This window comes from Bufo gargarizans, chromosome 8 (assembly GCF_014858855.1).
Source record: "Bufo gargarizans isolate SCDJY-AF-19 chromosome 8, ASM1485885v1, whole genome shotgun sequence".
In the NCBI taxonomy this organism is placed as follows: Eukaryota; Metazoa; Chordata; class Amphibia; order Anura; family Bufonidae; genus Bufo; species Bufo gargarizans.
In genome coordinates, this window is record NC_058087.1 from 73,304,323 (window position 1) to 73,329,508 (window position 25,186).

At 44.2% G+C, this 25,186-nt stretch overlaps 2 protein-coding genes across 2 annotated transcripts in view; one reads left to right on the forward strand and one right to left on the reverse strand.

Annotated features, from left to right (window-relative positions):
* The window catches only part of CARF (calcium responsive transcription factor), a 68,881-nt gene extending 45,808 nt beyond the window's left edge, over window positions 1-23,073 (reverse strand). The window contains exons 1-5 of the mRNA XM_044305022.1: window positions 23,029-23,073; window positions 8,383-8,499; window positions 4,249-4,362; window positions 3,606-3,699; window positions 1,543-1,681 (exon numbers count right to left, since the gene is read on the reverse strand). Of these exons, the coding sequence (XP_044160957.1) occupies window positions 1,543-1,681; window positions 3,606-3,699; window positions 4,249-4,362; window positions 8,383-8,490 (455 nt within the window). The 5' untranslated portion in view covers window positions 8,491-8,499; window positions 23,029-23,073. The remainder of the gene's footprint in view (window positions 1-1,542; window positions 1,682-3,605; window positions 3,700-4,248; window positions 4,363-8,382; window positions 8,500-23,028) is intronic.
* Window positions 23,074-23,456: 383 nt separating this feature from the next.
* The window catches only part of WDR12 (WD repeat domain 12), a 31,243-nt gene continuing 29,513 nt past the window's right edge, over window positions 23,457-25,186 (forward strand). Inside the window, exon 1 of the mRNA XM_044304423.1 lies at window positions 23,457-23,606. Within this exon, the coding sequence (XP_044160358.1) occupies window positions 23,566-23,606 (41 nt within the window). The 5' untranslated portion in view covers window positions 23,457-23,565. The remainder of the gene's footprint in view (window positions 23,607-25,186) is intronic.

The following is a 25,186-nucleotide window of genomic DNA, read 5'->3' on the forward strand; positions in this document are numbered from 1 at the left end:
GCAGCAGTGGCGGTGCGGGAACTAAAAGCAGCGCAGGGAGCGGAGAGCGAGGTAAGTAAATTCATTGTGAGGGGCCCGGGCATATGGGGGGAATTTAATAGTCTTGGATAACCCCTTTAATACTTTAAATATCTCCTGCTTTTAATTATTAGCTCTTTGGAGACAAAAGTCATATATTCCTAGTCTTAGTGATGACTTACCTTCGAGGGGAACTGTGCCCTCTTTAAAAGATATAGGTGTCCCACAGAACTCAGGAAGGTATACATGTTCTCAGTTGCCTTCTTAATACCATAAATATATCCTGCTTTTAATTCTTAGCCCTTGGAGTAAAGTCACATTTTCCTAGTCTTAGTGTCCTGACATGCATCCAATCTGTGCTCTGTGACACCAAATAGCCTCACATGACTTTATTTCTCCAATCACTGCATTTCCTTGAGCACACTAGTTCTTTCAAGCCTGCCGGATGAATACCCAAGGTGGGTCTAGCAGTGTAGACCAGTGGTGCCCAACCATTTTTCGCGGGCCAGGACCAGGTGGCTTTGCCAGAAAGAAATGCAAACGCTGTGAGGGGGCACATGTGAGCATTACTACTGTGAGGAGGGCACATATTTGGCATAACTACTGTGAGGGGGCACATATCTGGGCATAACTACTGTGAGGGGGCACATATCAGGGTATAACTGGTCTCTGCTCTAACCTCCCTCCTCCCGTCCGTAATCCTGCGCATGCGCCGATGACCGCGAAATCGGCGAGTGCGCATTGAATGACCAGTCTGGCCGGGGCATCACAGTTTACCGTGTGCATGCGCCGGCCTAACTTATGTTCTTGCCGTGATCACAGTGCATCACGGCAAGAACGTAAGTTAGGCCGGGGCCGGCGCATGCGCACTGTAAACTGTGATGCTCCGGCCAGACTGTGGTCATTCAATGCACACGCGCCGATTTCGCGGTCATCGGCGCATGTGCAGGATTACGGACAGGAGGAGGGAGGTTAGAGCAGAGACCAGGGGCGGGCAGACGCAGTGGAGGGGGAGTGGATTGGTATGAAAATTAATAAAAGTGTTTTTCGGAGGAACGATGATAGCAAGCAACATATGGTAAGAATAGTTTTAATATGGGGGATGCCGTGGACATAAGTCTGTTAATAGGTTAATAGGGTCAATCAGCGTGAAAGACTCCCTTTAAATACCTGATGCTCCCAGCATTAAATAATGCCCAGAGCGTCAGATTATTATGTATCTGGCCCCCCTGGGCATCGGCCCACCTGTAAATTTCCCTGTGGCATCTATGGCCAGTCCATCCCTGTTCATCAGAGTAATTATCTATTCTTCTGCATGATCTGCGGTTTATTTATCCAGTCTCTGGAGACACATGACCTTGCATATTCTTACTCTGGGCATTCTTTCTATAGTTGTAACTGAGAAAGTATAAACCAACACATTTGCAAAGAGGGAGTCTAGATATAACGTAGCTGCAATTTCTACAATGAGGATATCGTTATACAGTACAATAATACTATAATAAACATGATTTTATTTTCTACCTGGTAGTTGATTTCTTAGTCACATCAAGCGTAGTGCTGGAATGAAGAATCAAGCTGCTGGTGTCTTCTGGCGCAGAATTTCCAGAGATATTCTGTACAGTCTGCAGATTCGCTAGTGTCTGGTTGTGGTCTATAGGCTCTGCAAATAAAAATAAAAAAAACAGATTTACCTTAAAGGGGTTTTCTAGGACTTACTGATGGCCTAACCAGGTTGGCACCCCAGATGTTCAGCAGTAGCTCTGCCGCTGAAATGTAATAGCCAACGCCAGAGGACAGAGCTCTGCAGTTCCTGTGCCAGAGCTACTGCTGAACAGCTGGTCGGTGAGGGTACCAGGAGTCAGACCCCTGCTGATACTGATGGCCTATCCTAAAGATAGACTATTATTATAGAAGTCCTAGAAAACAAAGTTAAAATGACTTTAAAACAATCCAATGTATTATCCCTTGAATAAAACTGGCTCACTGCTGCTAAATCTTTTCCCCCCCAGAGTAGGGGTGGGCGATATAGGCGATATAGGCGATATGCGATATAAATTTGTGCCACGATATGGATTTTGTGCATATCGCCGGACCGAGATATGACCACGGAGCGGTAGTGAAGATCGGTTACCATGGCAGCCAGGAGTCATGCTACTGAAGTCCTGGCATTATACTCACGTGCGCCGTGGCCGCCGGTCGCTCCTTCTTCTGTCTGTGCGGCGCATTGCTAATGCTTATAGCATTAGCAAAGTGCCGCACAGACCTATGAGAAGAAGGAGCGCCCGGCTCCTTCTTCTCATAGGGGGGAGGAGGGGGACCCGGTGGCCACTGCCACCAATGATTAATACTGGGGAGGGAGGGGGGGGTGGGTTTCAGTTACCAGAGGGGGCTGATAAGAGGGAGAGGCTGGGGGGCACATAAGAGGCTGGGGGGCGGATCAGGGGCTGGGGGGCTGATCAGAGCCTGGGGGGCACATGAGAGGCTGGGGGGCATATGAGAGGCTGGCTGCCATGGTCAGCTCCCTGCTGTTGTGTGCACAAAGCACAGGGTAGCAAGGAGAGTGTAAAGTCCTATTCACCCTAATAGAGCTCTATTAGGGTGAATATGACAAGGGTTCTAGCCCTTAAGGAGGCTAATAGTTATTAAATAAAAAGTAAAAAAAAAAGTTTAAACCCCCCCCCCCCCCCCAAATATAAAAAAAAAACAATATATCGTGATATATATCGCACATGCTTAAAATTATATCGCAATATAGATTTTAGGCCATATCGCCCACCCCTACCCCAGAGTAAGGAGAAAAAAATCAGCTTCTCCTATATGAAAACAATCAGCAAGTTGCTTTTGATGGATACACGGTTCTTGTTAGGAACTGATGAAACATCTGAAATCTCAGTAGTGACACTTTACTGTGTTGCCTAGTGCAGGGCCTTAGGGGGCGATGCACAACACAAGTATTCAAAGTATTTCTGCATCATTAGTGCCCCGCGCAGGCCCTGCACTAGGCATAACACATACATTGTCCTCCAGTGTGTCTGACTTACATTTGAGTACCCAATACAAATATGAGGCATGTATACAGAAATATGGATCTGAACGTTCAGTCAGTATTGTCAGGAGTTTAAAGGGGTTCTCCAGGAATGGAACCTGTACTAGAATGTGAGCAGGACTTGTTGTCTCCACTTGCAAAGCTGCATCGGGGGGGGGGGGGGGGGGGGGAGTTGAGGCCTCACTAAACACTAAGTACTTGCATATACTGCATATTGGTAAGGGTTCCTGTCAGGCTGCTTAGCCATGATGACATATCATAGGCAGGATCACATCATCACCATCTATTGCAGAGCAGTGTAGTGAGGCTCTGCTCCCTCACCCCCATAGGCAGCTCTGCAAGTGGGGGCAATCAGTCCTGCTCACATTCTAGGACAGGTTGCTGGTGGCCATTTTAAATCATTCCCAGTTCTCCTGAGCGGGAGTTGCTAATTTGCAGCAACTCCCTGCATGAGGAAGAAGTCATGAACACTCTTGAATATTTAAAAAACAAAAATCACAACCCTAAATCTCTATTCTGATACTTCCAGTTGGCTTACCTTGGGGAATAAGTAGCTGGGCTGTTGTCTGGTTAGAGGGAATGACATTGACGTGAAACACTCGCCCGTTCTCCGAATCACTCGCCAATATCATCTTTATAAAATAAGAAATCAGAATAACTGAAAACTCATCAGCATTACACAACCACAAGATACCAATATGCACGTATATACAGCAGAGTCTGCATATATGCCAGTGTAGATTCTGTGGAGTACTATGACCCTCTCTTACCATGTTATCCATCATCTGTATACTACATGAACATACTGTATGTAATGATATATGACTAAACTACTATATAAATTATATTTAGTGTTGAGTGAAGCAAGTGTCGGATGCTACATCTGAAGTCGCTATGTTCAAAACTTCGGAATAACACTGTACGGAGATCCATCTCTGTACAGTATTAACATGTATGGACTTCCATGAGCCGAAGTTAGTTATTAACAAAGTTGCGTGTGACTTCGCTGAAAACCCTTGGTAGTTGATTTTTAAAGTGGAAAGCTCATCGGAGTCCATACATTTTAATACTGTTTGGAGACTAGTCTCTCTACAGTATTATTCCGAAGTTTTCAACGAAGCGGCTTCGGATGTAGCATCCGACGCTCGCTTCGCTCAACACTAATTATATTATAAACTTACCATCTGAGGACTGGTGCCAGACAGTGCCTGAATCTCATAACGGATGTCATTCCCATCTTGATCTATAAAGTGGTATTGTTCAGTGAGCGCAGACATCTGCTGTTGTGAGGCATCCTAAGTGCAAGACATATACTGTATATTAGAGGGGTTTTCTGGGACTAACTTATCGATATCAGAACTGTGGGGTCTTACACTCTGCACCCCACTGACCAGCTGTGAGCAGCCGCAGTTCAGTAAGTAAACATTGTATGGAGCCAGAACACCACAGCGCTATACATTGTGTAGTGGTCGCTCTCAGTACTGCAGCTCATTTCTCACCAGTACCTGAGAAAGGCTACACAGGGTACAGAGCTGTTGTGTTCTGGCTCCGTACACTGTTTAGTTTTATAAAAATGGCTGCCACAAACAGCTGATCAGAGGGGGCGTCACGTGTCAGACCTCCACCGATCTCAAATTAATGACCTCTCCTATGGATGGGTCATAAACATGTTAGTCCCGGAAAACCCCTTTGAGTGACAAATAACTTGTAAATAACGTAGTAACATAGTTTATTAGGCTGAAGAAAGACATCTGTCCATCCAGTTCAGCCTGTTATCCTGCAAGTTGATCCAGAGTAAGGCAAAAAAAATCCCTGTGAGGTAGAAACCAATTTTCCTCAATCAAAGGGGATGTCCCACGAATAATATTCTACAGTTTTAAAACCAGAACTTGGATCTGAATACTTTTGTAATTGCATGTAATTAAAATTTTGGTATAGCTATTGAGTTATTCAATAAAATGTATCTGTATAGTGCCACTTAATTTCTTATTTCTTTGACTGGCTCATTAAGGCTACTTTCACACTAGCGTTCTGCTGTCCGCTCGTGAGCTCCGTTTGAAGGAGCTCACGAGCGGAGCAGAACGCTTCCGTCCAGCCCTGATGCAGTCTGAATGGATGCGGATCCGCTCAGACTGCATCAGTCTGGCGGCGTTCAGCCTCCGCTCCGCTCGCCTCCGCACGGCCAGGCGGACAGCTGAACGCTGCTTGCAGCGTTCGGGTGTCCGCCTGGCCGTGCGGAGGCCTGCGGATCCATCCAGACTTACAATGTAAGTCAATGGGAACGGATCCGCTTGAAGATGACACCATATGGCTCAATCTTCAAGCGGATCCGTCCCCCATTGACTTTACATTTAAAGTCTGAACGGATCCGCTCAGGCTACTCTCGCACTTAGAAATTTTTCTAAGTTATTAATGCAGACGGATCCGTACTGAACGGAGCCTCCGTCTGCATTAATATGATCGGATCCGTTCAGAACGGATCCGATCAAGCGCAAGTGTGAAAGTAGCCTAAAAAGGCCGCACATGCTCAGTTTTATCTTACAATTGCCTCTTGAACTCTGATAAGGAGAGCTGAGACATGCCTTCTGAGCTCCAGCGGAAAAGACACTCCTCTTGAAGAGCCAGCTTGATATAAAAACAGAGCAATGACTGGAGAGATCTCTTGATCCATGTGAGGTACAGGGCTGGTTCTTGCTTTGTTAGAAAGGTATTTTCATGTACTATATGATGTCATTTTTAACATTATTCATGGGAAAAACTCCTTTCCAACGCCAATAAAGCAATCAGACTCCCTGGATCAATGACCCATCTCTTGTAGTATAGACTGTAATATTATTACGCTCCAGAAATACATCCAGGCCCCTCTTGAATTCCTTTATTGTACTCACCATCACCACCTCCTCAGGCAGAGAGTTCCATAGTCTCACTGCTCTTACCGTAAAGAATCCGCTTCTATGTTTGTGTACAAACCTTTTTTCCTCCAGACGCAGAGGGTGTCCCCTCGTCACACTCACAGTCTTTGGTATCAATGGATGATGGGAGAGAACTCTGTACTGCCCCCGGATATATTTATATATGGATGTTAGACCTCCCCTTAGTCGTCTTTTTTTCTAAACTTCAATAACCCTAATTTTGTTAATCTTTCAGGGTACTGTAGTCCCCCCATTCCAGTTATTACTTTAGTTGCCCTCCTCTGAACCCTCTCCTGCTCTGCTATGTCTGCCGTGTACACAGAAGCCCAGAACTGTACACAGTACTCCATGTGTGGTCTGACTAGTGATTTGTAAAGTGGCAGGACTGTGTTATCATCATGGGCATCTATGCCCTTTTTGATGAACCCCATAATTGTTTTGGCCTTGGCAGCAGCTGTCTGACACTGGTTTCTACAGCTTAGTTTGCTGTTCACTAAAATTCCTAAGTCCTTTTCCATGTCAGTGTTACACCAGTGTTTTACCATTTAGTATGTACGGGTGACTTGCATTATTCCTTCCCATGTGCATAACCTTACGTTTGTCAGTGTTAAATTTAATTTGCCATAAATATATTGAAGAGAATAGGGCCCAATATTGACCCCTGAGTTACTCCGCTAGTGACAGTAAACCCAATCTGAGTGTATACCATTACTAACCACCCTCTGTTTTCTATCACTGAGCCAGTTACTTACCCACATACAGACATTCTCTCCCAGTTCAAGCATTCTCATTTTATATACTAACCTTTTATGTGGTAAAGTGTCAAATGCTTTGGAGAAGTCAAGATATACGACATCCATTGATTCGCCACGGTCAGTTTTGAACTTACCTCCTCATAGAAACTGATTAAATTAGTTTGACATGACCGATCCCTCATGAAGCCATGCTGATATGGCATTATCTGCTTATTTTTAATTGAGGTACTCCAAGATAGCATCTCTTAGAAAACCTTCAAACAGTTTACCCGTGACAGATGTTAGACTTACCAGCCTATAGTATCCGGGCTCTGTTTTTGGAACTTTTTTGAATATTGGCATCACATTTGCTAAGTGCCAATCCTGTGCAACACTCCCTGTCAATATAGAGTCCTTAAATATCAGAAATAAGAGTCTCTTTATGACATTACTTAATTCTCTTAGGATACAGAGATGTATGCCATCTGGTTCCGGCGATTTGTGCATTTTTATCTTTTTAAGATGCTGCTGCACTTCTTCCTGGGTCAGACAGGGCACTTTTAATGGGGAGTTTACTTTGACACTCTGCATTTCATCTGACAGTTTATTTTTCTTAGTGAATACAGTGGAGAAAAGAAATATTTAATAGATTTGTTTTCTCCTCATCGCTCTCTACAATTTCCCCCTTATCACTCTGTAAAGGGCCAACATGTTCAGGCTTAAACATTTCACCATTTATGCAACTGAAGAAAATTTTAGGGTTAATTTTACTCTTTTTGGCAATTAATCTCTCTGTCTCCAGTATGGCTACTTTTATTTGTCTTTTACATATTCTATTTTTTTACATATTTTTTTAAGGCTTTCTCAGTACTTTCCTGTTTTAGTGATTTAAATCGTTTCTTTCTGTCATTTATTGCTTTCTTTAGATCTCTATTTATCCACATTGTTTTTCTTGTTCCTAACCCTTTTATTTCCACAAGGTATGTACCTCTTACAATTTTAGAGTTTATGGTGCTTTTAAAAATATCCCATTTTGTGGCTGTATTTTTATTTTTGAGGAAATTGTCCCAGTTAATGACGCTAATAGCTTTTTTTGAAGTTTGGTATTTTTGTTCCTCCCTGAAAAAACACTCTTTTGAATGACAATTGGAAGGTTATTATTTTATGGTCACTATTTCCCAGGCCTGCATGTCTGTTGTTCTGTCAAGTCTATCAGTTAATACTAAGTCCAGTATGGCCGTCCCTCTAGTCGGGTCCTGAACCGGTTGGGAAAGATAATTGTCTTTGGTTATTGCCAAAAACCTGTTTCCTTTACAAGGTCTACAGGTTTCAGTTCTCCAGTCTATATCTTGGTAGTTGAAGTCCCCCATAATAACGACCTTATTATGATTTGTCACCTCATCTTTAGTGATTTTCTGTTAGTGAATGACATTCTTGTTTACATCCATACAGATCTAGTACTAAACATTGAAAGCTAAATCTCTGGCAGCTAAACCATCATTAGCACAGATCTCTCCCCTATCAGAGAGAAATGTATCACCATATACTGCAGACTATAACACTGATAGCAGAAGGTGTATTTTCCTTATTATTACCTGTTACTTTGCAAACTAACATATCTTGGTCTAAATAGTAAGCAATCAGGTCGCTTCACTGAAGACTTACTGACCTCAAGTTCCAATTCTGGCTCTCCCAACTGAGTGTCTGCATTTGTGCAGGTGATGAGCAGTTCTGTGGGGTGTATCGCAGTGTCACATTGTAGCCCACTGCTCTCCATTTCTGTGTCCTGGGGATATGGAAAAAAAAAAAACTGTTTAGAGCACACAATTATGATCTTAATTTGTGATTAAGCTTTTAACAAACTTTTTTTTAAATCAGAAGTACAGTGTGTGTACATGAGGAATAACGTTATTTATGGGCTTTATATAACTTAATCTGGAATTATCAGATTTCCTCTGTGCATAGTGAATGTCTAGTCTGCAGTTTTCTCAGACATGGTTGGTGAAGACTAGCTGTCATCCACTGCACTGAAAGTAGAGGAGAATCTCCTTCTTAACTGTTTTTACAGTCACTCAGAAGCAGCTCCAGGATAATGAAGGACATTACAGAGAAGTGCTAACCTGTATGCTTGTGAGTGAAGCACATGTGCTGAGATATAACTTTCCAATAGCTGATCAGTCTGTCTTTTGCTAGGTGTGTGTGTGTGTGTGTGTCTGTCTGTCTGTGTCTCCTCGGCTCCTGCTCACTTCTCCCCCTCCCCTCTCCTTAGACTTTCATTGATATGTGTAAGATGATCTTCCTGCAGAGATGATCCATCCTTGGGAAGGGGGGAGCTGGTAAACAACTCATAACAGGAGAACTAGACATTTGTCACTGATAAAACGTTTCTTGTGGTCGCCTGTGCTGTTGATTTACGCAAAGTTGTGAGAAAAGTTAGTGACCATTTAACCATTAGGCTTTAGTATAGTTCTTATACATGACCTACAGGGAGTGCAGAATTATTAGGCAAGTTGTATTTTTGAGGATTAATTTTATTATTGAACAACAACCATGTTCTCAATGAACCCAAAGAACTCATTAATATCAAAGCTGAATATTTTTGGAAGTAGTTTTTAGTTTGTTTTTAGTTTTAGCTATTTTAGGGGGATATCTGTGTGTGCAGGTGACTATTACTGTGCATAATTATTAGGCAACTTAACAAAAAACAAATATATACCCATTTCAATTATTTATTTTTACCAGTGAAACCAATATAACATCTCAACATTCACAAATATACATTTCTGACATTCAAAAACAAAACAAAAACAAATAAGTGACCAATATAGCCACCTTTCTTTGCAAGGACACTCAAAAGCCTGCCATCCATGGATTCTGTCAGTGTTTTGATCTGTTCACCATCAACATTGCGTGCAGCAGCAACCACAGCCTCCCAGACACTGTTCAGAGAGGTGTACTGTTTTCCCTCCTTGTAAATCTCACATTTGATGATGGACCACAGGTTCTCAATGGGGTTCAGATCAGGTGAACAAGGAGGCCATGTCATTAGATTTTCTTCTTTTATACCCTTTCTTGCCAGCCACGCTGTGGAGTACTTGGACGCGTGTGATGGAGCATTGTCCTGCATGAAAATCATGTTTTTCTTGAAGGATGCAGACTTCTTCCTGTACCACTGCTTGAAGAAGGTGTCTTCCAGAAACTGGCAGTAGGACTGGGAGTTGATCTTGACTCCATCCTCAACCCGAAAAGGCCCCACAAGCTCATCTTTGATGATACCAGCCCAAACCAGTACTCCACCTCCACCTTGCTGGCGTCTGAGTAGGACTGGAGCTCTCTGCCCTTTACCAATCCAGCCACGGGCCCATCCATCTGGCCCATCAAGACTCACTCTCATTTCATCAGTCCATAAAACCTTAAAAAAATCAGTCTTGAGATATTTCTTGGCCTAGTCTTGACGTTTCAGCTTGTGTGTCTTGTTCAGTGGTGGTCGTCTTTCAGCCTTTCTTACCTTGGCCATGTCTCTGAGTATTGCACACCTTGTGCTTTTGGGCACTCCAGTGATGTTGCAGCTCTGAAATATGGCCAAACTGGTGGCAAGTGGTATCTTGGCAGCTGCACGCTTGACTTTTCTCAGTTCATGGGCAGTTATTTTGCGCCTTGGTTTTTCCACACGCTTCTTGCGACCCTGTTGACTATTTTGAATGAAACGCTTGATTGTTCGATGATCACGCTTCAGAAGCTTTGCAATTTTAAGAGTGCTGCATCCCTCTGCAAGATATCTCACTATTTTTGACTTTCTGAGCCTGTCAAGTCCTTCTTTTGACCCATTTTGCCAAAGGAAAGGAAGTTGCCTAATAATTATGCACACCTGATATAGGGTGTTGATGTCATTAGACCACACCCCTTCTCATTACAGAGATGCACATCACCTAATATGCTTAATTGGTAGTAGGCTTTCGAGCCTATACAGCTTGGAGTAAGACAACATGCATAAAGAGGATGATGTGGTCAAAATACTAATTTGCCTAATAATTCTGCACTCCCTGTATATGTTTAGAGCTAAGGTCAGGTCGACCTAAGATACCAGGAAAGCAAACCAGGAGTGAGAAATATCTGCATTTCAGCCATATGAATATGTACAGGGTATGGTAGGTGAATTTGCTTGGGGTGGTAGTGGCTCGACTGCTCCTTTATTCAAACTCTTCTTCTCCGTAGTTGCGCAGTGAAGAGGAATGGGAGATTTGGGTCCTTGGAGGTCATCAATATAAGGCTACTTTCACATTAGCGTTCGGGGTTCCGCTTGTGAGTTCCGTTTGAAGGCTCTCACAAGCGGCCCCGAACTGATCCGTCCAGCCCTAATGCATTCTGAGTGGATGCGGATCTGCACAGAATGCATCAGTCTGGCACTGTCTGTCCTCCGCTCCGCTCAGCAGGCGGACACCCGAACGCTGCTTGCAATGAAAGACAATGGGGACGGATCCGTTCGAAGGTGACACAATATGGTGCATTTTTCAAACGGATCTGCCCCCCATTGACTTTCAATGTAAAGTCTGGACGGATCCGTCTTAATACAAATTGTACTTAGACTTTTTAAGTGAAATATAATGCAAACTGTTCCTTCTGAACGGATACCATCGTTTGCATTATAGGAACGGATCCGTCTGTACAAATACCAGACGGATCCGCTCCAAATGCAAGTGTGAAAGTAGCCTAAGATCGAAAATTATATATTCGGTGGCTCACCAGTTGAACACAACAAAATGGGTGCACACTTCAATGGACTCGCCCGTCACAAAGAACTGAATAAAAAATGGATTGGAGAAGGGCACTCACTATATGGGAATATACAGAATTTTATTTCACTTGGAGGAATACAGAAATTAAATCAATAAAATCACACACAATAATAAAACAATTGTAATGGCACAACAATAAATTAGGATAAAACAGCAGATCAGCTGAATAAACTACCTAGAATAGCCAACCTGCTAACTAGACTATAATAACCGTATATATCCACATCTGGTATATAGCCTGTAGGTTTACACTTGTAGGGTATTGGAATTCCCTCATACGCTGCACAAGTCTGCTACGTCCACAGAACTCCAGGTTATTACGACAGACAGCAAATGATTACGGGCAGGATGGTTATATTACGGGTGAGCGTCAATGCACAATGTTACTTGTATAAAGCCAGTGAGTCCACACTTAGTGAAGTATCTCTCATAAGTTGCAAACACCTGCTATGTCACAAACACTCCAAATAAGTATGGGCAGACAACGCAAGTAGTAAGTAACTGGAGTAGTCGGGTAAGTAGCAGATAAACTTTCCCTCAATACACAGGCTTAATTGTACTGATCATGTACATTACCGCTCCTGGATTCTCCGGCGGTTTCTTCTGTCAGCCCGCCCTACACAGCATTCAGTGTGGCTGTTACCTAACACGGCGTCCCGCGTGGTATCCGATTCAAACATAGCGTCCCACGTGACTCTGTAGCCGCTTCCTGGAGAGCGTCTCCAGTCTCCTGGGTCCTACTTTCCCTCCGCCTCCACTCTCATTTAGTTCCAGAGATGCAGGTATCTATGGGGATGTAATATTAGGTTTCCATAAATCAATAATATTTTATTGATGAAAGTCCAGTACGGCACCAAATGCGTTTCAGGGTATACACCCCTTCATCAGTGGCTATGAAACTGGACTACTTGTGAGGGCTTTATATATCCCGCCGTGTCTGGAATACTCCAGATAGAGAGAGTGTAGTTCATAGCCCTTCTTTATATTGGAAATGTGTTCTGACACTCTTTTCTTGAACAATCTCTTTGTCCTCCCAATATATTGTTTGTGACATGCACACTCGAGGAGATATATTACATCACTAGAGTTGCACGTCAAAGCATCCCTAATAGATCATTTAAATGCATTCTGTGTGGAACTGACCTCCACAGTCTTCTTAGGGAAAGAGGTAATTTTGCAGTTGTTACACTGACCACATCTAGAGAAGCCTTTTGCGGTTAACCAGTTGGATCCATTCGATTTTATAAGGGTCAACCAACTGGTTAACCGCAAAAGGCTTCTTTAGATGTGGTCAGTGTAACAACTGCAAAATTACCTCTTTCCCTAAGAAGACTGTGGAGGTCAGTTCCACACAGAATGCATTTAAATGATCTATTAGGGATGCTTTGACGTGCAACTCTCGTGATGTAATATATCTCCTCGAGTGTGCATGTCACAAACAATATATTGGGAGGACAAAGAGATTGTTCAAGAAAAGAGTGTCAGAACACATTTCCAATATAAAGAAGGGCTATGAACTACACTCTCTCTAGTCACTTTAAGCGGGTGCACAATTGTGATCCATCATCCCTTGAATTTTATGCGTTAGAAAAAGTGAAACGTCCATGGAGAGGTGGTAACCATATCTGACATATGTCCAGACAGGAATCAAGGAGAATTTTTGAGTTTGATTCGCCGCTACCAAAAGGCCTTAATGCCGAAATTCAATTATTTGGCTTTTTGTGAGAGTGGGGGCGTGTCCTGTGGTGATGTGGGGTCGACGTCAGGCTGTTTATCAGCATTGACCCCACCTCCCCATGGGACTCTCCCCCTAGTCTACATAACTCACAATGAATATATTGATCAAGAGGTCTATATGTGAATATATATTACGCTTGTCATGTGATTATTTTAGCATTTTTAGGAATTTTATTATTATGTTTTACTGTATACATATTTATTTCTAATAAAGTAATTTTATGTAATGTATATGGGGATAATTATAATTATATATTCTCCAAGAAATGGCAAAGTAATGTATGATTATATGTTGAGGTAATAAATCCAGATCCAGGTTTTTGGAACAACTGAGTATTCCAGATACGGCGGGATATATAAAGCCCTCACAAGTAGTCCAGTTTCATAGACACTGATGAAGGGGTGTATACCCTGAAACGCGTTTGGTGCCGTACTGGACTTTCATCAATGAAATATTATTGATTTATGGAAACCTAATACTACATCCCCATAGATACCTGCATCTCTGGAACTAAATGAGAGTGGAGGCGGAGGGAAAGTAGGACCCAGGAGACTGGAGACGCTCTCCAGGAAGCGGCTAGAGTCACGTGGGACGCTACGTTTGACTCTGATACCACGCGGGACGCCGTGTTAGGTAACAGCCACACTGAATGCCGCGTCGGGCGGGCTGACAGAAGAAACCGCCGGAGAATCATGATCAGTACAATTAAGCCCGTGTATTGAGGGAAAGTTTATCTGCTACTTACCCGACTACTCCAGTTACTTACTACTTGCGTTGTCTGCCCATACTTATTTGGAGTGTTTGTGACATAGCAGGTGTTTGCAACTTATGAGAGATACTTCACTAAGTGTGGACTCACTGGCTTTATACAAGTAACATTGTGCATTGACGCTTACCCGTAATATAACCATCCTGCCAGTAATCATTTGCTGTCTGTCGTAATAACCTGGAGTTCTGTGGACGTAGCAGACTTGTGCAGCGTATGAGGGAATTCCAATACCCTACAAGTGTAAACCTACAGGCTATATACCAGATGTGGATATATACGGTTATTATAGTCTAGTTAGCAGGTTGGCTATTCTAGGTAGTTTATTCAGCTGATCTGCTGTTTTATCCTAATTTATTGTTGTGCCATTACAATTGTTTTATTATTGTGTGTCATTTTATTGATTTAATTTCTGTATTCCTCCAAGTGGAATAAAATTCTGTATATTCCCATATAGTGAGTGCCCTTCTCCAATCCATTTTTTATTCAATATAAGATAGGCTTCTGATCCCTTGTGCACCCGCTGGTCAGCTGTCTGGGGGGGGGGGGGGGGGGTTGTGGTGCTCGTGCAAGTGCTGTGTCCTGTTCAATGTTTAACTGCATGCTGTCTACATTTTAGTAGTAGTGCAGTGTAATAAAAAATGCTTGCCCCATTCACTTTAAAGGGTGAGGAAGTTGTAATTACACTGCACCACCACTACAATGGAGACAACACGTAGGTAAATATTGAGTAGGACACAGCGCTCACACAAACGCCACAGCCCCTTCAAACAGCTGATTGGAGGGGGCACGGGGAGTCAGACCCCCACTGACCTGAGGATAGGTCATTAATATCAAGAAATCAGAATACCCTTTTACGTGTCCTACAGATTACAATAGAACAAAAGGTCAATAAAGAAAGTAACTCAGCATTTTGATATGGGGATCTGTAACTGGTTTATGCAAATCTTAGTTGGGGCAGAAAAAAACTACTGACAGATTCCCTTTAACATGGTTTCAGCATTTTGAGGACCTCTGCTCTTAAAGGGCATCTGTCAGCAGTTTTGTACCTATGACACTGGCTGACCTGTTACATGTGCACTTGGCAGCTGAAGGACATCTCTGTTGGTCCCATGTTCATATGTGTCCTCGTTGCTGAGAAAAATGAAGTATTAATATATGCAAATGAGCCTCTAGGAGCAATTGGCTCAGCTCTCTCTGCAATGGCAACTCCCCCATTGCTCCTAGAAGCTCATGTGCATATATTCCAACTTCATTATTCGCAGCAATGCGGACACATATGAACATAAGGCCAACACAGACGCCTTCAGCTGCCAAGTGCACATGTAACAGGTCAGCCGGTGTCATCGGTACAAATCTGCTGACAGATGGTCTTTTAATGTCGTCGCCACAAACCAAATGTACTGAAAGTTTTACTGTATGAAATCGGAGAAGCTGCAGTTCAGATATAATGAAGTCCACATGTTCTCATATTACTGCATTGCAGTGGCCTCAAGAGTAACTGGAATACAGTGACACCACTAGAAATGGCACTGAAAAGTGGGGAGTGGCAAGTACACCCTTGGAAATTACCTGGATTTCTGCATTGATTACTATTAAAATGCGGTCTGATTGTTATCTACGTGACAGTCAAAGACAACCACAATCTAGTCTACCTAAACCAATATCACACAAACAGTTGTACCACTCATGTCTTATGCAGCACATCAGGTAAACATCCACAGTACAGAGAGAAACCCTTGAATTTAATGGGTTATTCCAACACAAAAAAAAACTGCTTATACTGGCCTCACCGATCCCCCATCACTGCCATTCCGACAGTGCTCCGCTGAGCGCCATTCCCCGCCATTTTTTGCTGTGTCGAAACCAAGAGCTGGAAGGGCAGCACAGTGGGCACATGCACCATCTCAACATTAGGGAATCAGTGAGATGAATTTAAGTTGGTTTAATTTTTTTTGATCATTTTCAGGCCACTGGGAAACATTTATTAAATTTTTATTAACATTTCCCATGCATCAAACAGCTATGAAGGCTTTTAGCCTTGACTGAAACACACTTGCCTGTAACCCAATATAAGATGTCGGGCTCACTGGGCCATTTTTTGTGCCTGCCCCTTTTTTCTCAAACATGTTACTTTTTCCTAGCTGCCATCCAGAGATGTGCTTAGACCTAACCTTGAACTCGAGATAGTAGACAGTTGTGGCAGAACAACCGTCCCATAGCAGGCAGCATGCGGCCTCCAAGTCAGTGCTTGGTAAGCAGGAAATTGTCCCTCATGCAAGCAGCGAGGAATAGCCCTCTTGCATTCCTCTGCAGGACTTCCCTCTCCTTCTTGATTGGCAGGCCCAGCCAGGTGAGAGGACTATGTAGGAACTTGACGCTGTCAGTCAAGGAGAGGGAGAAGCTGGCAGAGAAAGTGGGAGGAGCAAGGGTGCACAGAGAGACTTTGGCCCGCCCTTGGTGCTCTGAACTTCTCATTTGCATATTATTATTATTTTGTATTATTTATTTATTATAAAGTTATTGCATATAGATTAGAATACTTTCTTCTTCCAGAAGGAAGTAGAAGATCGCTATATGAAAGGTATCATTACATTAGCTGAGCTAGCCCTTCAAGACATTGGGGGTCATTCACTAAACTGCTTACATATGTTTTGTCATAAAGTTGCAAGACCCTGCTTTTCAACTTTTTAAACGCGTGTGCAAAAATGTTTTATTGCACAGGTGTTTTTATGCCATCCTCCCCATTGGGAAGTGGCAGGGAATGGGCCATCGACCCCGGCAAATTCACAACATTTACTCCTGTAAAAAAGGCATAAATGACAACTGAACACTACTCCAGTTAGTTTACGCTGAGTAAGGCTCTATTCACACGTCCGCAGAACACGGACACCGGCGGACCGCACATGCCAGGCACTTTAATAGAAATGCCTTTTCTTGTCTGTGTCTGCGGACAAGAATATGACATGTTCTATTTTTTTGCGGAACGGAAGTGCGGATGCTGACAGCACACTGTGTGCTGTCCGCATATTTTCCGGCCCCATTGAAAATGAATGGGTCCGCACCCGTTCCGCAAAATTGTGGAACAGATGCGGACCCATTCATGCGGACGTGTGAATAGACCCAAAAAAAACATTTTAAAATGCTACGAATCAGCTTTCCATTCATTTCAAAGGGAAACGCACACCCTATGCACGCAGGGATTTTTACACAGCTATTATAAAAAAGCGTCCGGAGTGGTTACCTGTGAAACGTTTCTATGCTTTGATCATATGTCAATGAGGAAGGAATAAAATTCAATTATAAGTAGGAGGCATATCTGAAGTGTATTTGGTGGTGTTTACGCCATAAAATACAACCCACTCTCAGCTGCTAATTACGTTTTTTATGTGCCACTGATCTTTCTGCTGTGTATCTTGCTGTGTGAACATCGCCTGAAGTTATGCTCACATGTCAGATAACCATCTGTATTTTCTGCAGAATCCACAATTGGCATGTTGTAGATTTAAAGGGCAGCAGACGAGTACCTATGAATCTGGCTGACCTGCTGCATGTGCGCTTGGCAGATGAAGACATCTGTGTTGGTACCATGTTCACATGTGCAAATATATGCAAATGAGCCTCTAGGAGTCTGGGGCGTTACCATTACACCTAGAGGCTGAGCTCTCTCTGCAACTGCAGCACCCTTTCCACTCTGATTGACAGGACCAGGTGTGATGATGTTTTCACTGCCTAAGGGCTCATGCACATGACAGTATGTATTTTAAGATCCGCAAAAAATACGGATGATGTGCGTGTGCATTCCGTATTTTGCTGAACGGAACAATAATAGAACAGTACTATCCTTGTCCGTAATGCGGATAAAAATAGGACATTGTGGTGATGTGCACAGTATGAGTGCTGGAAGGCGTGTATATCCCACCGAGATACCTCAGCTGGCTGAGATAAATAAAGTCCAGAAAGCTGCAGGGGTTTTAGCAAAGCGTAGTTTGCTGAGGCAGTTTTATTCACATTTTGTTCAGGGCTGGATTTTATTTGGACTGGTGGATAGGTTTGATAGTGGGATCTGCCAGTCCACACCCTTCCAGTATGGGTATTGTCTTTTACTTGAGGTCATCGCAAGTAAGGCCTGCTGTAATCAAGGAGGGATAAAACCTCACGCCCATTGCTAGGATTATTCTAGTCCACAATACGGACTAGAAGAGGACATGTTCTATAATTTGAGGAATGGCCCCATTGATCAGCAAAAAATACAGAGCCCCATAGAAAAAATTGGGTCAGTGTTCTATCCCCCAAAATTGCACATAGCACACAGCCTCATAGTGCATGCGGCCTAACAATGTCAGTGACAAGACGGTCTATGTTCCACCAGGGAAGATACCTGTGAAGGGTCCGTTGCTCTGTGTGTCCTCTACTAAAGTGTTTCCCAACCAGTGTGCCTCCAGCTTTTGCAAAACTACAACTCCCAGCATGCCTGGACAGCCTTTGGCTGTGTGGGCATGCTGGGAGTTGTAGTTTCTGCAACAGCTGGAGGCACACTGGTTGGGAAACACTGCTACTGTACCTTCCATGTGCACTGCTAGGCTGAAAATGGATTTTCAGAGCATCTCCTACCAATGGTAAATGAACACCGCTGACAGAACACTGATGCTGTTTTTATGGACCCATAGACTTCAATGGGCACGTTTGGTCCGCAACATAGACCAATGTAGTGCATGTCTCTGTGGGTTGATGGAATCAATGGATACATGGGCTGGCTATGGAGACCACAGACAGCACATGCCCATGATTTACTGATGTGTGAAAGAGGCATAAGGCCTTATTCACACGTCTGTGATGACATTTGTGACAAGACTGTCAGTGGTTCATCTGTGAAGGACCCATGTTTGGTCCGTGTGTCCATTTTTTAAACCCCCTCATGCAGTGGCGGTTTATAATTGGGGCATTTGGGTCTGTAGCCCCGACCCTGACATCGCTGTGGGGCCCAACGCCGACCCAAATGCCCACAAACTACGGCGGGGCACGGGAGCGCACAGTTCCCTGCCCCCCCTCCGTCCGGCGATCACCGCCATAGGCTTCAGGTATACACATACTCTTCTTTTTGTTGTTGTATTAAAATTTTAATTTGTCACCTGCAGTCTTATGTAACAGCCCAGATAACCGTGCTAACTTTCTGTGTACAGATAATGTAGTAGATGTTCCATGCAGTCCTATGTAACACCCCACATAACACAATAATTCACTGTGTTATGTGGGGTGTTACATAGGACTGCAGGTAACATCAGTGAAATCTGTACTCAGAGAGATGGTGGGGGTCTGACTCCTGGCACCCTCACCAATCAGCTGTTTGGATGTCCCAGTGAGCGCCGCAGCCTCTTTGCTCCTTACCAAGCACAGCGCTGCCCATTTGATAGCACTCTGCTTGGTATTACAGCTCAGCCCCAATCACTCAGATGGGACAGAGCTGCACCTAGACCATGTGAACGATGTCATATGGCCTAGGAAGAGACTTTAGCGCTTACGAAGCACCGCAGTCTCTTCATACAGAAAAAAAACTAAAACTAAAATGGAGGGGGGGGGGGGGCAAATTGGGTTGACAGCCCTGGGCCTATCATGCACTTATTCCACCCCTGCCCCCATGTGTCATCCGTATTCCACTGGTAAGCGGAAAATCTATTTCCGCAGCATCTCCTACCTATGGTCTGTGAAAAACCACTAACAGAACATGGATGCCATCTGTGTTGTGTCAGTGGTTTTCAGATTCGAAGAATTCAGTGGGCATGTCTGGTCTGCATCATGGACTTAGAAGTCACATCTCAGATGTTTTTCACATACAGGTCCTTCTCAAAAAATTAGCATATTGTGATAAAGTTCATTATTTTCTGTAATCTACTGATAAACATTAGACTTTCATATATTTTAGATTCATTACACACCAACTGAAGTAGTTCAAGCCTTTTATTGTTTTAATATTGATGATTTTGGCATACAGCTCATGAAAACCCAAATTTCCTATCTCAAAAAATTAGCATATTTCATCCGACCAATAAAAGAAAAGTGTTTTTAATACAAAAAAAAGTCAACCTTCAAATAATTATGTTCAGTTCTGCACTCAATACTTGGTCGGGAATCCTTTTGCAGAAATGACTGCTTCAATGCGGCGTGGCATGGAGGCAATCAGCCTGTGGCACTGCTGAGGTGTTATGGAGGCCCAGGATGCTTCGATAGCGGCCTTAAGCTCATCCAGAGTGTTGGGTCTTGCGTCTCTCAACTTTCTCTTCCCAATATCCCACAGATTCTCTATGGGGTTCAGGTCAGGAGAGTTGGCAGGCCAATTGAGCACAGTAATACCATGGTCAGTAAACCATTTACCAGTGGTGTTGGCACTGTGAGCAGGTGCCAGGTCGTGCTGAAAAATGAAATCTTTATCTCCATAAAGCTTTTCAGCAGATGGAAGCATGAAGTGCTCCACAATCTCCCGATAGCGGCTGCATTGACCCTGCTCTTGATAAAACACAGTGGACCAACACCAGCAGCTGACATGGCACCCCAGACCATCACTGACTGTGGGTACTTGACACTGGACTTCAGGCATTTTGGCATTTCTCTCTCCCCAGTCTTCCTCCAGATTCTGGCACCTTGATTTCCGAATGACATGCAACAGTCCAGTGCTGCTTCTCTGTAGCCCAGGTCAGGCGCTTCTGCTGCTGTTTCTGGTTCAAAAGTGGCTTGACCTGGGGAATGCGGCACCTGTAGCCCATTTCCTGCACACGCCTGTACACGGTGGCTCTGGATGTTTCTACTCCAGACTCAGTCCACTGCTTCTGCAGGTCCCCCAAGGTCTGGAATCGGTCCTTCTCCACAATCTTCCTCAGGGTCCGGTCACCTCTTCTCGTTGTGCAGCGTTTTCTGCCACACTTTTTCCTTCCCACAGACTTCCCACTGAGGTGCCTTGATACAGCACTCTGGGAACAGCCTATTCCTTCAGAAATGTCTTTCTGTGTCTTACCCTCTTGCTTGAGGGTGTCAATGATGACCTTCTGGACAGCAGTCAGGTCGGCAGTCTTACCCATGATTGCGGTTTTGAGTAATGAACCAGGCTGGGAGTTTTTAAAAGCCTCAGGAATCTTTTGCAGGTGTTTAGAGTTAATTTGTTGATTCAGATGATTAGGTTAATAGTTCGTTTAGAGAACCTTTTCATGATATGCTAATTTTTTGAGATAGGAAATTTGGGTTTTCATGAGCTGTATGCCAAAATCATCAATATTAAAACAATAAAAGGCTTGAACTACTTCAGTTGGTGTGTAATGAATCTAAAATATATGAAAGTCTAATGTTTATCAGTAGATTACAGAAAATAATGAACTTTATCACAATATGCTAATTTTTTGAGAAGGACCTGTATATGTGAACACGGACACCACAAGGTCGTGATTCACTGATGTGTGAATGAGGGCACTGACCATAATCGACCTGGGAAACACAGCCCATGTGTCAGCTGCATCTCCGGGACCAAATGTGGCTCCCATGACCCAAAATGACTGCATCAGTGATTTATGCTGAAGACAGTTCCTATCTGATCACTGGTTTAGTGTACTGTACTCACATCATCTCAGCACAGTACATTAGACCCCTGATCTGATACGAACGGACTGTATCATAGCTTAGGATGCAGTCAGTTTGGGTCAGGGGAGCAGTAGTTTAGCTAGGGCTACACAACGACAATAAGTTGTGCGACACATAGGGCACAACTACACTGCAACATATGCTGCACAACATTGATGTCGCGTGACAATTTTGATGATAGTCTATGGTGTCACACTGTGACAGTCGCAGAAAAATCCATCTTGGATTGATTTTTTGCTACTGTGGTGGCGCAGTCGCAGTGCGACACCATACACTATCATTATAAAGATTGGCGCGTGACATTGGTGCGACAAAATGTCGCGAGACACATGTCGTCATGTAGCCCTAGCCTTAGTTTCCCAGACAGACCACAGTCATATGAACTTGCTCTAAGGCCTCAATAGGGAAGGGTGGAATTAGAGAAATAAAGCAGCAGAAATGGCCCACAATACACATATCTGAATTCCATGCCAGGTCTTTAATTATAGGATAAGGCATTGGTATCGGTCATGAAAAGGGTTCTGTATATTATCGGATAAGGCCTTATTCAGACATCAGCGAATCACAGGCGTGTGCTGTGCGTGTTCTTCACAGACTGCACACATACCCACTGACTTTAACGTGTGTTCACACATCCTTGAATTTCCATGGTTACTACACGGAAGCATGCGCTATATTTGTCCGTGGATCCCTCAAGCCCATTATAGTTTATGGGTCCTTAAAAAAACACAGATGCCACCGGTGTTTCATGGATCGTTGCTGTTAAATACTTTTGAAATTAATTTTCAGCCGAGCTGTTCATAGAAGAGACATGACACACTGAGGGCAAACAACGAACACACAGATCCTTCATGAACCAATGGTCGTCGGCAAAAGATAGGTCGGCAACCAATCTGCATTTTTTTTTTTTTTTTTACGGATCACAAACAGACCCATGTCCTATACTTGTCCATTTTTACAGGAGTAAAAAATAAAAGTCAGCACGCACACGCCCAGAATCCGCAATTTGCAGACCACAGAATGGATATGGTGCTGTGCATGGGGCCTAAGAATGAGCAGTGACACTGGACGTTGTAACCCCCAGTGACCTCATAACCACTGTACTGCACAGCCCTACTTGTCCACAGGTACTACCCCTGTCTACATGTGCAGGTGTCAGCCTGTGATGCAGGGACTGCGGGCACTACTCAGTATTACATCAGCACCGCCATATTAGACGACTACTAAACAATACAATAAGCTTATAATTCAGGGCTCCGCGGCCGCCCCGGCCCTCACACCGCCCCACCGGAGCTCTACCCCCTCTGTCCCCTGCACGCAGCTCTATAAAGGGGGAGGGGTGGGACCCAGCCACCCAAGGAGAGAGAAATCAAAACGAGTCTACTCAACCTCGTCTTGGCTTTCGCAGGCACCACCATGGAGACCAGAACACTCGCGCATGCGCATCGTTACAAAAGCCTGCCACCCTTCCTCCTTCGCGGCTTCCGTAGGACAGTGGAACGCAATCCCCTCCGGGCATCATTCCGGAAGCTACATTGAGACGCAAATCGCGTTTAGTAGCCTGAGAGTAACTGGTGTCAAAATGATTTCTTGTTTATAAGGCTGCCAGAAGCTAAAGTGTGTAAAACCATGAATAAAGCTACAGTAGAGATTATATATTGTTTATAGTGGCTCTCCTACGTGTATAGTATAAACACACAACACATGGGGAATTTATGAAGAGCGACACAGAGGAACTCGAAGGAAACGCAGCCTCGTACACGTGGGATGGGTGTGTGTATGTGCCCACTGTCCCTTTAACGGCAGACTCAATGAGTCGCTAGACATCGATGCGCTCGACTAGCAGGCTTGCTCCGTGGAACACGTGGTTAGCGCGCAGCGATCAGGTCTGGGGAGTTGCGGCCGGCTGTGTACAGAGAGGCGGCGATGGCGCAGATCCAGGCGCGCTTCTTCACCAGGAATAAGAAGTAAGTGACGATGTGGCAGCCATTAGCCTGTGGACATAGCGGAGGCATATACTGCTCTTCTCCCTGTTATCAAACCATTGTGACTGCTGATAGCCCAGCAGTATCCCCATGGTCACCACGTGTATGTGACGTATCCCTTGGCTGTGTCCATGTGTGAGGGACATGGCATGCTGCAGACTTCAGGTTTAAGGGGCCACCCCTCTTCTCTCCTGACCAGCGATCAGCTGATTGACCAGGCATGCATGTATTCATAGCAGCCATTCAAATGACTGTTCATGTAATGTATGGCTGCCCCAGGTCTGTTGGAGAGGGAGTCATAGGGGGGGCACAGCCTAGTAGGGATCAATGGACACCATTTTACAAACTGAGGTTGCACCCTTTCATGTTCCTTCATAGTGATGTCAGCTTCTGTGGGTTAGATTTGAGGGGTACATGGTGTGACCTGTCCATGGTTTGCATACGATTAGACCCTAAATCCAACTGCGGATCCTGCTGCCGGGCGCCCAGTAGACCACCTTCTTGAGAAAAGCAACCCCTTATCCAGATGAGTTTCTGTTCCACCATACATTGTGTAATGAGAATACCCCGACCTTTTCTCAGTGAAGTTTTGGGTGGTTGCCTCAGAAGTTTACTAATATCTAGTGTTGAGCGAACTTGTGTTTTTAAGTTCGTTGTCTAAAGTTCGGGTTATCGAAGAATCGCGTTATGGATTCCGCTACCACAGACCATAACTTATGGTTCGTGGTAGCGGAATCCATAACGCGATTCTTCGATAACCCGAACTTTAGACGACGAACTTAAAACACAAGTTCGCTCAACACACTACTAATATCTTAAAGGGGTTGGGTGAGTGTCCCGAGGATAGGTGATCAATATCTGATCAGTAGGGGGTCTGACTCCCGCCACCCCACCGATCAGCTGTTTGAAGAGGCCGCGGTGTGCTGGTGAGCGATACAGACTTTTCCTAGACCATGTGACATAATGTTAATCGGTCACATGACCTAGGTACAGCGCAATTGCATTCAATTGAATGATGCTGTGCTGCGATACCAAGCCCTGCCACTATCCAATGGACAGCGCTGTGCTTGGCTGCGGTTCTCGACCCACAGTCTCCTCAAAGAGCCAATCGGACCTCCACTGATCAGATACTGATGCCCTAACGTAAGCAGTGATGATACAGTAAGAATGCTGTGGGGGTCATGGGGCTGTGTTCTGTCAGTGTAGGAATTTTCTGACCGGTTAAAGAGGACTTGTCAGCAAGTGAGGTGCACTGAGGAGATATACTCCACCCCTCGGTGCACTGAAGCCCTCATTTGCATTAAGAACAAGTCATTTGTTATCTTTGGAATGCCACGACACATTTTCATACATCTTGTATCATTTTAGTCGGCAGGGTCAACCCTACCAGGCAGTACATCTGGTTTAATGGGGCTGCTCCTGCTGATGGGTGCTCTTTAAAGGGTACTTAACTCTAACTATAGTCATTTATGGGTAAATGGCAAACTCAGCGTGCGATGCCAGCCACACGCGGTCTTACAATTGCCCTGCAGTAGATTTAGAAAAATGAGCGCATTTTGGGG